Source organism: Salvelinus sp. IW2-2015, linkage group LG37, assembly GCF_002910315.2.
Source record: "Salvelinus sp. IW2-2015 linkage group LG37, ASM291031v2, whole genome shotgun sequence".
In the NCBI taxonomy this organism is placed as follows: Eukaryota; Metazoa; Chordata; class Actinopteri; order Salmoniformes; family Salmonidae; genus Salvelinus; species Salvelinus sp. IW2-2015.
Genome location: NC_036876.1, coordinates 8532306 through 8547051, shown reverse-complemented (window position 1 = coordinate 8547051; position 14746 = coordinate 8532306). Strand labels below are relative to the sequence as shown.

Sequence of the window (14746 nt, the reverse complement as noted above, 5' to 3'; positions counted from 1 at the left end):
CTGCGGGATCATATGAGACCAGCCAAACGGACAGCTGATGAAACTGAGGGTTTGCACAACCAAATAATTTCTGCACAAACTGTCAGAAACCATCTCCGAACCTGACTGCAGTTCAGCGTCGTAACCGACTTCAGTGGCCAATTGCTCACCTTCGATGGCCACTGGCACGCTGGAGAAGTATGCTTTTCAAGGATGAAATGTGGTTTCAACCATACCGGGTGAGCAGTTTGCTGATGTCAACGTTGTGCCCCATGGTGGGATTATGGTATGGGCTGGCATAAACTAAGGACAACCAATAAAATCACAGTATCGAATCGCAAGACATATCGGTCGACACCAAGGTCCCTGGCAATTCCCAGCCTTATTCCACACTGAATGTTGTCTCCTTTTGGGAAAGTCATCCATCAAGGTTGAGTCAGAGTCGGCGGGTTGCGGGGAGGGACACACTTTAGCCGTCACACAGGTGTGTAATGTGCCAGCTAGATGGGATGATGTATGGATCTGCATTGAGCAAAGGCACACTGCACCACTGTCCAACATCAAGTGTTCAGTAGAGAAAGTAGGCCAACCAAGGTTTTCAAGCTTTGCCTTTGCGTATCTGTAAAATTAGGTAAATGACAACACGTTTTCTTCCGGGCGGCCGCTTCTTTAACGGCAGTGTTTTGTTGTGATCATTCGCCTGACACATGTTAAATGACGATAGATCGACTATTCGAAGGATCTTGCCATTACCATATAAAAGTTAAACTCCTCTTAATGAGGCCATCCATCAACACATCTCTAAAAGATACAACACCAGATTACTTCAATATCCCACACTGTAGCCCAGGTCACGTTTTGCTGTGTTCAAGTCTAACGGACAGCCTTGTCCTGTCAAAGACGCTGATTTACAACAGACACTCTAGCTGATTGCTCAAAGGTGCTAGCCTTAGCATTTTCGCTATGTCAAGAAAACATCATGAGTTTGTGCTTGGAATTTGCAAGACACCAGCTAAGCAAGCCTCTCTCTTTACACAGAGAGTCTCATAACTCCTTCCTGTGCTTTGGTCTATTCTCAAAATCCAGACCAGTGAATGCCTTTGCTTGGCTACTCCTCAAACGTGTAGTTTATCCTTACCAGATTTACAAAACACACCTGGAAAGGGTGGCTTGTCATTTTTGTTTTGTTTTTCTCATTAATAATTCCATACGGTAAAAGTGTCGAAGGCTTGGCCACGCTTTCAGAAAGGCCTCCTTTTGTTGAGTGTCTGGGATACAAATGACTGAGATGTTGTTGAACAAAGATATGGAAAAGGAACTCAATGAATAGAAATGAACAGTGATTCATAGGCCCCTTGAAAGGCCTGTCCACTCAGGTGAATGTGCTTTTGAACTGAGATCAGATGATGCCTATGTTTGTGATAAGTTGGTGGATTTCACGTCTGTATATTGACACACTTTCTGTTAGACACAAGGACATGTCCTTCATTAACACCATCATTAACACATGACCATAACGAGTCTCTTTTAAATTAGCACATTTTTGTTTGTCTGTGCAAGCCTGTGACTTTGCGACATGGAATTCCATCCTCTAGTCTAAACCGATCAAATTCATAATAAACACAGCTTGAGGAAATGTCACCCATGCCTCAGAACTCTAAAGGAAGGGTGTGTCTCTCGGGTTACGCAAGGACCCATGCCATGACATCACTCAGCTCGATTGCAGAAGAGTGGCAAATTGGAGAGCAGGCTTTCTCCAGACAGGACTGAAAGCAGGAAGCCGAGATATTTCAACACAACTGCACTCTACTCACACTCAAATCACAGGGTATTTAAAGCACCGACATCCATTTGTCTGATTAATATCATATTTTACCTTAAAAGCACAGTGGCTATTGACATGTTCTGCGGTTTTACCTTAGCTACCTGTAACCCTGACCCTGCACAGTCACTCTGTATTATTCCACCCTCGCATCTCTATCCCAGTTCTCACCTAGCAGGTTAGGTTTGGAATGAAAGACCATGCCTGTCTCCCTGGTGTGAAAGTATTCAGCCAATCCAGGTCACAACAATGTCTGTCACTCATCAAATCAAATGTATTTATATAGCCCTTCGTACATCAGCTGATATCTCAAAGTGCTGTACAGAAACCCAGCCTAAAACCCCAAACAGCAAGCAATGCAGGTGTAGATGCACGCGTTGCGTTGCATTGTCATGTCCTTGAGGAATGCTGTCACCTGCCCTGATGAGATACTAGAAGATAAGAGAGGTTGGCGGATTGGCAGATTGAGTACAGTAATGTATTATCTGTGCTGTGATAAGGTAAGCATACATTAGTCATCTTTACTGTTGTTGCCGTGGATGTACTTCTTATGGAAGGGGAGTATGTCTTATGCACTGAACTGAAACCTTAATTAATTCCTTTTTTTTTGTCAGAGTTGGTAGTTGACCTCTAAACATGTGGTCATGATGACATGGACTTATTTTACAAGCACTTGACTGTGTGCCAGTTTCTTTACAGGGATTATTTTGTTCATGGTCATTATCTATGGATGCATACTGGCTTGACTTGAAGGGCCAACAATATGGAAGAGATTCAGTTAATTTATGTTGAGGTTTATGCTATACGTAAGATTCCAGGGAATCACTTTCTCTAATGGTGGAAATCAAGGATTTATCTTGGTCTTGAGTATCGTTTCAGGGCCGAATGTGTGATTGAATTGTGATGCCGGCCTCCTTGATTTGACCTGGAGGGATGGTTACATCAGGGTAATGTTTGTGAGAAGGCGGCATTAAAAATGAAGACAATTTATCGTGGCCCCTTACAGCTGACTTGATCAATCGTTCTCAATCATTCCCCGGGCGTATTGGACATGGTGAGTAATAATTTCGTTTTTGCAAGTCACTTCCTTAAATGGATGGGCACATTTGGTCAAAMGTGCATTGAGAACATAGGCTCCAAATGGATGGATGATGTGATATATTGGTGTCTGCAGGAAGCTTTCGTTCCGGTATAGACAGACATGACAAACATGCACGGTTGAATGGAGTCACTCTAGAAGGTTAAGTAGAGTACAGTTTTCCACTTGCCCCTACAGCGTTGCATCTAATCACAAAGACACGAGCTCTTTAGCAACGCCAGGCTTAAGTGATTCCTTTGGAATGCTGTTGCTATGGAGGGTAGTTGCAAATGAGAGCCACAGGGCCTAAGCCTGTTGTTTTCTGTAGAGAGACTTTTTAAAATAATTTAGTCAATCAGAAACTATTGTGACTGAATGGTCAAATTCTGGTTCCACCATAAACATACTCTACTGTAGTTGTGTGGTCACATTTCAGGACATGTTGAAAATAGTTTGAATACCAGAGAAGACATATTGCTCGACTGGTTTTGGATGACACTTTGTGCCGTCCCACAGTCTGCTCTGCTACATTCTCAAGAGTTTAAGCTCGAGCTGAAAAAGCTGTGAAAACAACCAAATTATAAAATGAAGGAGATAATATTTTGAAAAACAAAATCTTCAAACCTTCGCTATCTCCTAGTCAAGAAAACAGAATGGTTCCCAACTTCCTAGCTATAACAATTTCAGTTCTGCATACAATCATCATCTTCTCATATAGAGAGGTCTCCAGTCTTACAACTTTACCCCTTTATTATAGATAATGCTATTGGAGCAGATGCACATTCATCATACTGTATGTGGAAAGGTTCACCACCAGAGGGAACCAAGTCTCAGTGTACCTTTCACTCTATTGATTATTGACAGTGAATAGACACTGTGTACAATTATGCATGAACAGCTTGAAAAACCCAGCACTTCAATATTTTGTCTTGCCCATTCACCCTCAGAATGGCACACATACACAATCCATGTTTCAATTTTCTCAAGGCTTAAAAATCCTTCTGTAACCTGTCTTCTCCCCTTCATCTATACTGATTTGGAGTGGATTTAACGGGTGGCATCCAATAATGGTTCAGAGCTTTCACCTGGTTAAAATATGTCCTGGAAAAAGCAGGTGTTCCTAATGTTTTGTACACTCCCGAACTCTGTACTGCCACCCCCTTTCAATTAAGACCTAGACAACCAGGTGAGGGGAGATAAGACCTAGACAACCAGGTGAGGGGAGATAAGACCTAGACAACCAGGTGAGGGGAGATATAGACCTAGACAACCAGGTGAGGGGAGATAAGACCTAGACAACCAGGTGAGGGGAGATAAGACCTAGACAACCAGGTGAGGGGAGATAAGACCTAGACACTCGGCCCTCCGTGGAATGAGTTTGACATGTGCTCTAGAGAGATTGTAAAAACAGGATATATTCAATACCTGAGAGGTATTGCAATGCATATATCATGCAGGAATTGACTAGGACCAGAAATTGGGCAATTTCCCCCCCCCCCTTAATGCCCCAACTCTAGCCCAAACTTTTTTTCTTTAATGTCCTCAGTATTGGCCAAATAATATTTACAATTCTTGCAAAAAAAAAAGGTACAATTTAGATAGGCCCACCGGGCCAGAAATGGACCAGCCCATCTGGCATTTGCCAGAACTGCCCTGTAGCCAGTCAGTATCTGACTGCATGACTTGATATGTCAACCAGGCACAGTACATTACTCATGGAGTGGATCTATTTGTTGATTGTCAAGTTATGGGTTGCACTTCAATGTTCTAAATTGGAGCTTTTGAGCTATGGAATAAWAATGTTGCATCATCATGTACTCAGAGGTGCCTAACTTAAAGCAGAAGTCTGAATTTGATGTGAGTTGACAGTGGAAACTGCTGCTCAGTGTCAAATTCTAACATGTATAGCTTCTAGATAAGTGGGATGCTCACAGAAAATTATCTGATAACTTCCCCTAACCACATTCTTTGCAGAATGGTAGCACTAATATGAATAGTAACACAGAAGGGTTCCCCCATTTTATTATGTGCAAAAGACCAGGCATAGATAGAGTCCTTTGTTCCTCAGCCAACATTTTTAGAAGATACAAACAGACTGACATGAACAACAAAGAAACACTTGGTTTATGAAGCTCATAAACTAACTCTTTACCATAAGTATGCACATTCAATTCACTAAAACAACCCTACACCAGCATGTCCAAGGGAACAGATGACACATTGCAGACAACACTGTCAGCATTCTGGGAGAAATCTCTGTTCTCTCTGTCGTGGATCGATTGTTGCGTCCGAAGTTCACTGTGTCGGTATGACCTGGAGCATTAGGGCTGCGCTGGTTCCAGGAATCTCAAATGTTTAACAACATACTGGTGTCCTGGTTATGTTTTCGAGAGGCTATTGCAAGCAGCAGGTCAGGCCGGGCCGGGTCATGCATTGTCTGCCATGTTAGCCTAATGCTAAGTCCGCTCCAGGCTAACACTCATCAGTTGATAGGCTATGAGAACTACTACATGACTGAAAGACTGGCCATTGGCAAGCCGTTGGACCTGAAGGAAGGCGTGCTGCAAGTAGATAATTCGCACTACATTGTTCACTGGGCTGATGATATTACTGTGTAACTTGGCATAGCTCCCTTTCTTGTTTAGCCTTCAACTCGGTAGCTGGGGCACGACTATTATAAGTGACAAGATGACGAACGGCTTAGACTTTAAATCACGTAATATGCACAGTCGGCTGTAATGTCTTAGTTTGGTGGACTTTCGAATTTGTGACCTGATTTTTCTAAGACCTAAACAATGTGATATTTGGCAATCTGTAAATGATCAATAATTACTTTGTTTCCCATTCTCCATTAAATGTGTTTAGAAAGAGGGGATAGATTAAATGTATATAATCTTTCAAATGTTTTATTTAGAAACATTGGGTACAGAGGACAGTCATAAAAGTTAATGGATAAACTTTGTTGATATATATTGTAAAGAGGGTGGGGTCAACTACTGACCTTGAAATAGGTGAAGCCTGCTGTTTTTACTATTGCCCGAAAAAATAATTTACTAAGTGGGAAGATCCAAACATCAATCCTTGTCCTGACTAAATGTTTTTCCATTTACGATACGTAGAATATTAATCCTGGATGTTCATTTGTTTTCAGTGAAATGTATTATTTTGTGGTGTCAAGTCTTTTTCACTCTTTCTTTTACAGATCAGACCCCATTGACATACAATGGCAAGCGCTGCCTGGATAGATCTTCGCTATGGATGAAGCTTGGAAAGGCCGATCAATTCCAATTGACTGCCCTATAACGTCCTGGCAATGTGGAGAGCCCCCAGAGGCACTGAATCCCCAGTGCAGAATGATCCAGGCTGGAGAATGTCTAACACCCCTTCTTCAGGATTTAAACAGCTACACATAAGAACAATCAGACGAGCGATCTGTGACGAAATAATTTGTCTGGATTCCAGACTTCCTAGCTAGGGACTTTCAGATTTTTTTTTCCTGGTTTCTGTGACATTTAAGACCTTTCAAAGTTTTGGACAAGGTAAAATCACCTTCCTCTCAAGCTGCGGAGAGGTGGGAGTAGTCGCCCATGTGTAGCAGGACAGTAACTGCTGCTAGCGGAATAACGTAGCCTCAGACTGTCTGGGGTTCCTCTCGACGGGACGAGGGATCCCACCGCTACTACCAAGCCCCAGTCTGCCTCACCGAGTGACTCCACTCACGTCAAAAGGCAGGCCCTCTATCCAATGGCATGGGTCAAGTTCTTCAGGAAGCCGGGGGGCAATCTCGCCAAGTCCTACCAGCCGGGGAGCATGCTGTCTCTAGCCCCCACCAAAGGCCTGCTGAACGAGCCGGGGCAGAACAGCTGCTTTCTCAACAGTGCGGTGCAGGTGAGTCATATCTAAACAATGAATAGTAAATGATTACTGCATGCTTTCAGATAATTTCAATAAATGCTTTGTTTTTCAATGACTATATATCCAGAACAATAGGATGGAAGTAGAGACACTGTTAATATCTGATAAGGCACATGTGTATTAATGCAAATTGCAACAATGCCCAATCCCTTGATTTGAAATACCTGGTAAACCAATACAAAACATGATCTAATTTCCAGGAGGCTACATTCCTCATGTTAGCTTTGCTTATTCATAATAAAGGACTAGACAGCATCTCCCTCCAGACAAAAAATATTTACCACCACCAACATTACTTTACAACCTCAAAGCCAATAGCTTAGTCACTCTCTAAATGCTTCAGTACTTCCCAGCAAGTTACTGGAAGGTTGTTTTTGCCTCGTGGGAAGGCATTTGGCGGACTCTTCCAGGCCGTGACTCAGAGGGCGAGACATGGCTGAGCTGGATGAAGACGTCCGCCACCCAGGGCTTTGTTTCCAAGGAACAGAACCCCCCCCCCTCTTTCTTTCCTCTCCCTTTCTCCTCTGTTTAAAAAAAATCCCTTTTATTTAACTAGGCAAGTCAGTTAAGAACAAATTCTTATTTTCAATGATGGTCTAGAAACAGTGGGTTAACTGCCTTGTTCAGGGGCAGAACGAAAGATTTTTACCTTGTCAGCTCATGGATTCGATCTTGAAACCTTTCGGTTACTAGTCCAACGCTCTAACCACTAGGCTACCTGCCGCCCCAGGCCATGTTGTCCTCATGGCCTGACACAACCACCCAGCCCCTCTAAGCACCATCTACCAAGGAAGGACATCACTGGCCCTAAATCCACAGTCGACAATGTTTGAGGTCATGTCGCAACGTGAAGTTATTATTGTTCAAATTATTAACCAGCCCTCAAATCTCCCCTTTATAACTGAAAGTGTTTTCTAAAATAAATCATATTAAAACCTGTCTTTCATCAAAGGAAAGATTAGCTGGGGTCATAATGTAAGTTCGGTGTGGAATATGAGGATCTTCATGAACATGACAATACTTTCACAATAATATGTTTTCTTCAATCCCCTGTTCAGGTACTGTGGCATCTGGACATCTTCAGACGCAGTCTGAGGCAGCTTCCTGGACACTTCTGTCTCGGAGACTCATGTATCTTCTGTGCGTTGAAGGTATGCGCCCTTCATCAAGTCTTAGTTGTTGCAAGCAATCCCAAATGTAAAAAAAAGAAGACATTTGTAGGGCTTTATCGGTGCTGACACATTACCGCTAGTTTGATAGCATTACCAATAATTTGATTTGGCATTTTGTTGATAACACACATTCAGACTGGGGATATTGAGCTTTGAGGGAGTAGTTAGTTGTCCCTTGAGAACTGCTATAAATAATTATTTCATTTGCAGAATTTAATGAATTAACTTCTTTCTATTAAGGCAGCCCCCCGCATCTCTCTGATTCAGAGGGGTTGGGTTAAATGTGGAAGACACATTTCAGCTGAAGGCATTCAGTTGTACAACTGACTAGGTATCCCCCTTTCCTGTTCCGCAGGGCATCTTCTCCCAGTTCCAGCACAGTCGGGAGCGCGCCCTGCCCTCAGACAACCTGCGTCACGCCCTGGCCGAGACTTTTAAGGATGAGCACCGCTTTCAGCTGGGCTTCATGGACGATGCTGCCGAGTGCTTCGTAAGTTCCTTTGGTGACTGACCGGACTTTCTGGCAGATCCCTGGTATCCAGGGGGCCTTTGAGCAGAGGCGAATAGAGTGGGATGTGTGTGTATGTTTGTTTGTGTGAGTGTTGGGGACACTTGAGGGAGGGGGGGTTGCGTTGTAACAAACATTTAAGCGAGGTCATCGTCTGAAAGAGGTATGTCCCTTCTCCCATCAATCCCCTTGACACAGCCTCTAATATATCATGGTGGTGGGTTACGTAAGCCGAAACACGATCTTTGGGCCTTAACTGTTTCCTCACTGTATTATGCAACACCACTGAGTGGTTTAAAGTGGTCTTTGAGCTCTCTGACTGAGTCATTTTGACCATAGCTATTCAGTACACTTGTGTTTAGTTTGCTAACTTCCAAACATTTATCCTACTGTAATAACAGTGGTGGACAAATTACCCAATTGTCATACTTGAGTAAAAGTAAAGATACCTTAATAGAAAATGACTAAAATTATTTTAAATATACTTAAGTATCAAAAGTAAATGTAATTGCTKAAATATTCTTAAATATCAAAAGTATAAATCTTTTCAAATTCCTTTATATATTTAGCAAACCAGACGGCATCATTATTTTATTTATAATTTTTTTAGGATAACCGGGGCATACAACAAAACTCAGACCTCATTTACAAATGAAGCCCCCGTGTTTAGTGAGTCAGGCAGATCAGAGGCAGTAGGGAGGACCAGGGATGTTCTCTAGATAAGTGTGTGAATCGTAGTACTTTTGGGTGTCAGGGAAAATGTATGGAGTAAAAAGTACATCATTTTCTTCAGGATTGTAGTGAAGTAAAAGTTGTCAAAAATATAAATAGTAAAGTACAGATACCCAAAAAACAACTTAAGTAGTACTTAAAATACTGTAAACTTAAGGACTTTACACCACTATGTAATAGTAATGCTTTGTTACCCTGTTATTTTTAACTCTTATTCTAGACCCAACAGAGAAAAGGGCATTACCATCTGAGAGCACGATGTTCAGATGCTTCAACACCAACTAAGAAAGATCCAGGAATTTTACTGTACATTACATCTAGTTTTAGACTTCATCGAAAGCTAATGAATTAGTTCCTCTTTAGCCCTTTAGCTATAGGGCTTAGGTGAGGCTACACTACAGTACATTATGTTCTCTGTCTGCCTGCATCAGGTTTGTCACTGTAGCGTAATTGCTCTAAACCGAGTCAGCACAGACATATAATCATTTCCTGTTTAGCGCAGCAGGTCTTGAGTGGGGAGGACATTCACTCAGGAGAGCTCATTATACAGTGGAAGATAAACAGCAGAGAAAATGAAGTCTCTTTCTCTCAAGAACAGGAGGTGATGAGAAAACGAGCGGCCAGCCAAACCGATAAACCAATATGCCCACTCTCCGAGCTTCCCGGCAACACAGGGAACCAGTCACACGAGCCGTTTAGTCAAATTTACCTCAGATTCCCTACCCAAGTCTGTTATGAATAAGCAATGATTTTCAAAGAACCACGATCCAATGAAATCCAAAGTGGTGGTTGAAAGTTCAGGTGCCAAACAAAACAAAAAACTCGATGTTTGAATTCTTGTTCTGTAAACAATGCCCCTTTTTCAGTGTGGCAACAGTGCTGTTTCAATTACATAGCTAGAATAAAAATGTTCGAACACCTGAGGTGACGTGATATCAGGTAGAATGGTTAAAGGAGCTTCTGCATACTGTGTACAACATCTTTTTAAATTTATTTTTATTTTTATGTGCAGTTTGTTCAGATAGTCCTTTGTCAGGCATGCCATCTTAACCATTCTAACAGTGTAACAACTGACTTCATTCTGTGTTTATTTCTCCGTGGGCGTGAAGTTGCATGATCGTTTTGCTGTGTGTATGTTAAGATTTGGCACAGTTCTACGGGGACTCTCTCTTTATCGAGATTTTCCCATGGGAATCTTGGGTTTACATGCGTAAAGTAAAGACCGAGTCAAGGCTCTGTAATGAATGCTTTAGCAGTACAACTTGGATTTATTTATTAGCAGAATTAGCTAGTGTCCGAATAAATGGCTGTGTGGTTATTGAGGTGTAAAAGCAGCCTGAATGTTTCATAAACCTAGGGGGATTCCATAGCAACAGGAGTGAGTTTCAAGTCCTTGCACACAGACTGGTTCCTTAACTACAGTAGTGAGGCACAGCATAACTCCCTAGCTGTTAAATGTCACTAAACAATACAGGCTCATACCGATGTATCAGGGGGGAAAGTATTTCTTCTCTGTACTGGTACAATGGGGAGAGAAGCTGATAGCTGAGGGTAAGTTGAGGGTAATACATGCTGGGGATAAAGAATAAGCTGGTGATTCGTAATATTGTAATCGAGGGGGATGATTACTAGTTTCAATTTGGAAATTAGAATGTTCCCATGGATAAGATCGAGCAAACTTTGCTAATGGAATATATTGTGATTTGTTGACAACTATTGTCTCAATCTCTCGTGGAAAGATCTACGTAAACCTAACTGGTACTGTCACCATCCTATGGCAGTGGTTCTCCCATTTTTGTTTTTGCCTTAGCACTACACAGCTGATTCAAATGATCAACTCATCATCAAGCTTTGATTATTTGAATCGGGTGTGTAGTGCTCAGGCAAAAAGCCAAAATTAGCACCCCCTTGGGCCCACTGGGCCAGAATTGAGAACCACTGTCCTATAGGATACGTAAGATAACAAGCAGCATTAGGTCCGGATCTTGAGTTTTTGTTTTTATTTAGATGTATAAGGATTGGGCGAGGGTGGTGCTAAAACTGGTGTGCCCACACGAAACACAAGTGAAAGTATCGTAAGGGGTAGCTTCAGCTAAGAGTTTCCTTTTGCGAGGGTGGGGGACTTCGCAAACCAGAAATGTTCATTTCTAACACGCTTAGCCCCATAACCTAATCAAGCATCTGACCAAATTACGCAATATTTTAGTTCTGGGTTAACCGAGATTACTATTCCCTATACACGGAGTATACAGAACATTAAGAACATAGACTGACCAGGTTGAAGCTATGATCCCTTATTAATGTCACTTGTTATATCCACTTCAATCAGTGTAGATGAAGAGCAGGAGACAGGTTAAAGGAGACAGGTTAAAGAAGGATTTTTAAGCCTTGAGACAATTGAGACATGGATTGTGTATGTGTGCCATTCAGAGGATGATTAGGCAAGATAAATAATTTAAGTGCCTTTGAACAAGGTATGGTTCTAGGTACCAGGCGCACCAGTTTGTTTCAAYAACTACAACGCTGCTGGGTTATTCGCGCTCAACTATTTCCTGTGTGTATCAACTATGGTCCACCACCAAAAGGACATCCAGCCAACTTGACACAACTGTGGGACACAACTGTGGGACACAACTGTGGGACACAACTGTGGGCATTGGAGTCAACATGGACCAGCATCCCTGTTGAATGCTTTCAACTTAGAATCCATGCCCTGACTAATTGAGGCTGTTCTGAGTGCAGAAGGGAGGAGGTGCAACTCAGTACTAGGTAGGTGTTCCTAATGTTTGGTATACTCAGTGTGTGTATTCTCATTTCTTATCGGCATACTATATTCCCACAGGAGAATATTCTGGAGAGGATCCACCTGCATATTGTGCCTGAGGAGACCGATGCCTGCACCTCCAAGTCCTGCATCACACACCAGAAGTTTGCCATGACACTCTATGAACAGGTTAGAGAAAACCACTAGCATCTGGCAGCACCCCCCCACACACGCAGGATCATATCCAGCTGCAGGCACGTGGATTACGCACACACTCCATCCATTTGTGGGCAGCAGGTAGCCTAGTGGTTAGAGTAACCGAGTAACCAAAAGGTTGCGGGATCGAATCCCCGAGCTGACAAGGTAAAACTCTGTCGTTCTGCCCCTGAACAAGGCAGTTAACCCGTTGTTCCCTGGTAGGATGTCATTGTAAATAAGAATTTGTTCTTAAGTGACTTGCCTAGTTAAATAAAGATAAAATAAAAAAATCCATCAGGGGTGCAGCAGCAGGCACATGTATCATTGTCTGAGATGGGAGCTACCCAATCCGTCACACTCCAGAGTGGGGCTACTCCTCTGGAATGCAGAGGGTGGTTTTCCTCAGATCTCTGTGAGCGGTAGCAGTACAAGACCAATAATGTCACATAGGATCTCCATGTATTTCCCCCACAACACACACCCTCCCAACCCTGCCGGTATGATGTTCATCTCTGCTGCCATGTCCCTAAACCCCAGAGCTGTCCTGTCATCAGTGTTTCAGACAGCTCTGATGGTGATACAGTGGTGGCCAACTCTCCTCCCTGAGAGCAAGTAGGTTTGCAGACATTTTTTCCAGCCCTGCTTTAACTCACCTGACTCCGTTAATCAGCTGCTCAACAGGACCTTGATTAGTGAAATCAGGTGTTTTACAGTAGGGTTGGAACAAAAGCCTTTACACCCAGTAGCTCTCTAGCTGGAAGGTTGCTTTGATGGGTAAAAAACAACATGGTCTGCAATACATGATAGATCAGAGGAACTCATATCTGACCCTTGAGGTCACGTGTACTGCAGGTTTTGTTTTCTTCTTGGTAGTTTATTAATTGATTCATAACTAGTGGAAACTTCACCCCGAAGCTGAAAACCAGCAATGCTTTGGACCTCAAGGCCCGAAGTTAAGGGGGCAATAGATTAAGTCTGAAGACCGGACACAAACCACAACCCACCCGACACTTTTCCTCTCAACTCTGACAAACACTCCACTCTCTCCCATCACAGTTTTCACAAACAGCCCACAGTAGTAATTTCCCCATAACCATCCCCAAACTACTACCCCTCGCGAAATGACACGCTGACTTGATAATTAGTGCTTGGCAGTGGCTAAGCGGCGCCTAGCTAACGGCCATGTGTCTGTATTGTGTTCCTGTTCCCCTCTCCTCTACAGTCTGTCTGCCGTAGCTGTGGGGCATCCTCCGACCCCCTGCCCTTCACTGAGCTAGTGCATTATGTCTCCACCACTGCCCTCTGGTAAGACATGCTTATTGTTTTCAAACTGACGTCACACAGAACACATTTCTCTGTTCCTCATAGGATTACTGAGTGACTTTTGTACTTTCTAGCTTTGTCTCTCTCTACCTTTCTTTCCTTGTCTCACACTCTTTCATTCTCAGTCAACAGGTGTATCAGAGGCGGGATGAGTCATTTGGAGAGCTGCTGCAAGCGGCCAGTACCATCGGGGATTCCCGTAACTGTCCGGTAAGTGGCTGCCCCATCAAGCATTAAGAAAGTCATGCATGTCAATGGAAAACTCAAGTCAGGATGCACCTCCATCTCCATCACACTAAACAACTACTAAGAAGGGGAAATTTGGACAATCACTAGCAAGACAACAGAACTAAGATCAACTGTGAAATTGTATTCATGGTTCTTGTCACTTAGTTAGTTGGCTAGTTACTTTGCTTAGTTAGTTAAGCTGGTTAGTTAGCTCTGCTCCCCTAGTTAAGTCTCTTCCCTCTCTCTGTCATCAGAGTAACTGTGGCCAGAGGATCAAGATCCGCCGCGTCCTCATGAACTCTCCAGAGATAGTCACCATCGGTTTCGTGTGGGACTCGGACCAGTCGGACCTCACAGAGGACGTCATTCGCTCGCTGGGGCCACACCTCAACCTTTCCGGGGTAAGGACAGCAAGCCAGCAGGGACATAAAGCAAATTACTATGAAGCTCAGTTCAGTAGGGTAGCGCTATGTCAGTCGGTCTACTCTTGTGTTTCGTTCAATGAAAGTACAGCTACTACCATACCCCGTTCAAAGGCACTTCAATTGTCTCAAGGCTTAAACATCCTTCTTTAACCTGTCTCCCCTTCATCTACACTGATTGAAGTGGATTTAACCGGTGGCATCAATAAATGATCATAGCTTTCACCTGGATTCACCTTGTCAGTCTAGGTCATGGAAAGAGCCGGTGTTCTTAATGTTTTGGACTCTCAGTGTATGTGAAGTTGGGTGGCGCTTTATAATAACTCCATGTAACAAAGCATTTATAATGGATTAGTAAATCGTTTATTCATGTATTATTCATTACCCCATTCATTGCTCCATTTAACACTCAGAGTACTGGAATTACATAACTACTAGAATGGCCATGATTGTCTTTCTGACGATGATATTTCAATTGTATAAATAATCCATAATAACTTGCCGATTGCATTTATTATGTTCAAATATAATCAGTCAGAAAATGTATTGATTGATCCAGAAGCGATAGTCTTGCCTACCAAGCTGGCCCTTCCACTCTACATCAA

General features: G+C 42.9%; 1 protein-coding gene across 2 annotated transcripts in view; it reads left to right on the top strand.

The window, feature by feature from the left end:
• Positions 1 to 14746, top strand: part of LOC111960274 (inactive ubiquitin carboxyl-terminal hydrolase 53) — a 67736-nt gene that overhangs the window by 12764 nt on the left and 40226 nt on the right. Inside the window, exons 1-8 of one of the 2 annotated variants that reach the window (XM_070437926.1) lie at positions 5221 to 5446; positions 6082 to 6767; positions 7853 to 7945; positions 8322 to 8456; positions 12049 to 12159; positions 13391 to 13473; positions 13617 to 13701; positions 13974 to 14120. In XM_070437926.1, coding sequence (XP_070294027.1) covers positions 6624 to 6767; positions 7853 to 7945; positions 8322 to 8456; positions 12049 to 12159; positions 13391 to 13473; positions 13617 to 13701; positions 13974 to 14120 — 798 coding nt within the window. In that variant the 5' untranslated portion in view covers positions 5221 to 5446; positions 6082 to 6623. Of the gene's footprint in view, positions 1 to 5220; positions 5447 to 6081; positions 6768 to 7852; positions 7946 to 8321; positions 8457 to 12048; positions 12160 to 13390; positions 13474 to 13616; positions 13702 to 13973; positions 14121 to 14746 lie in introns of those variants that run through there. The other variant, XM_023982195.2, reaches the window with a different exon arrangement.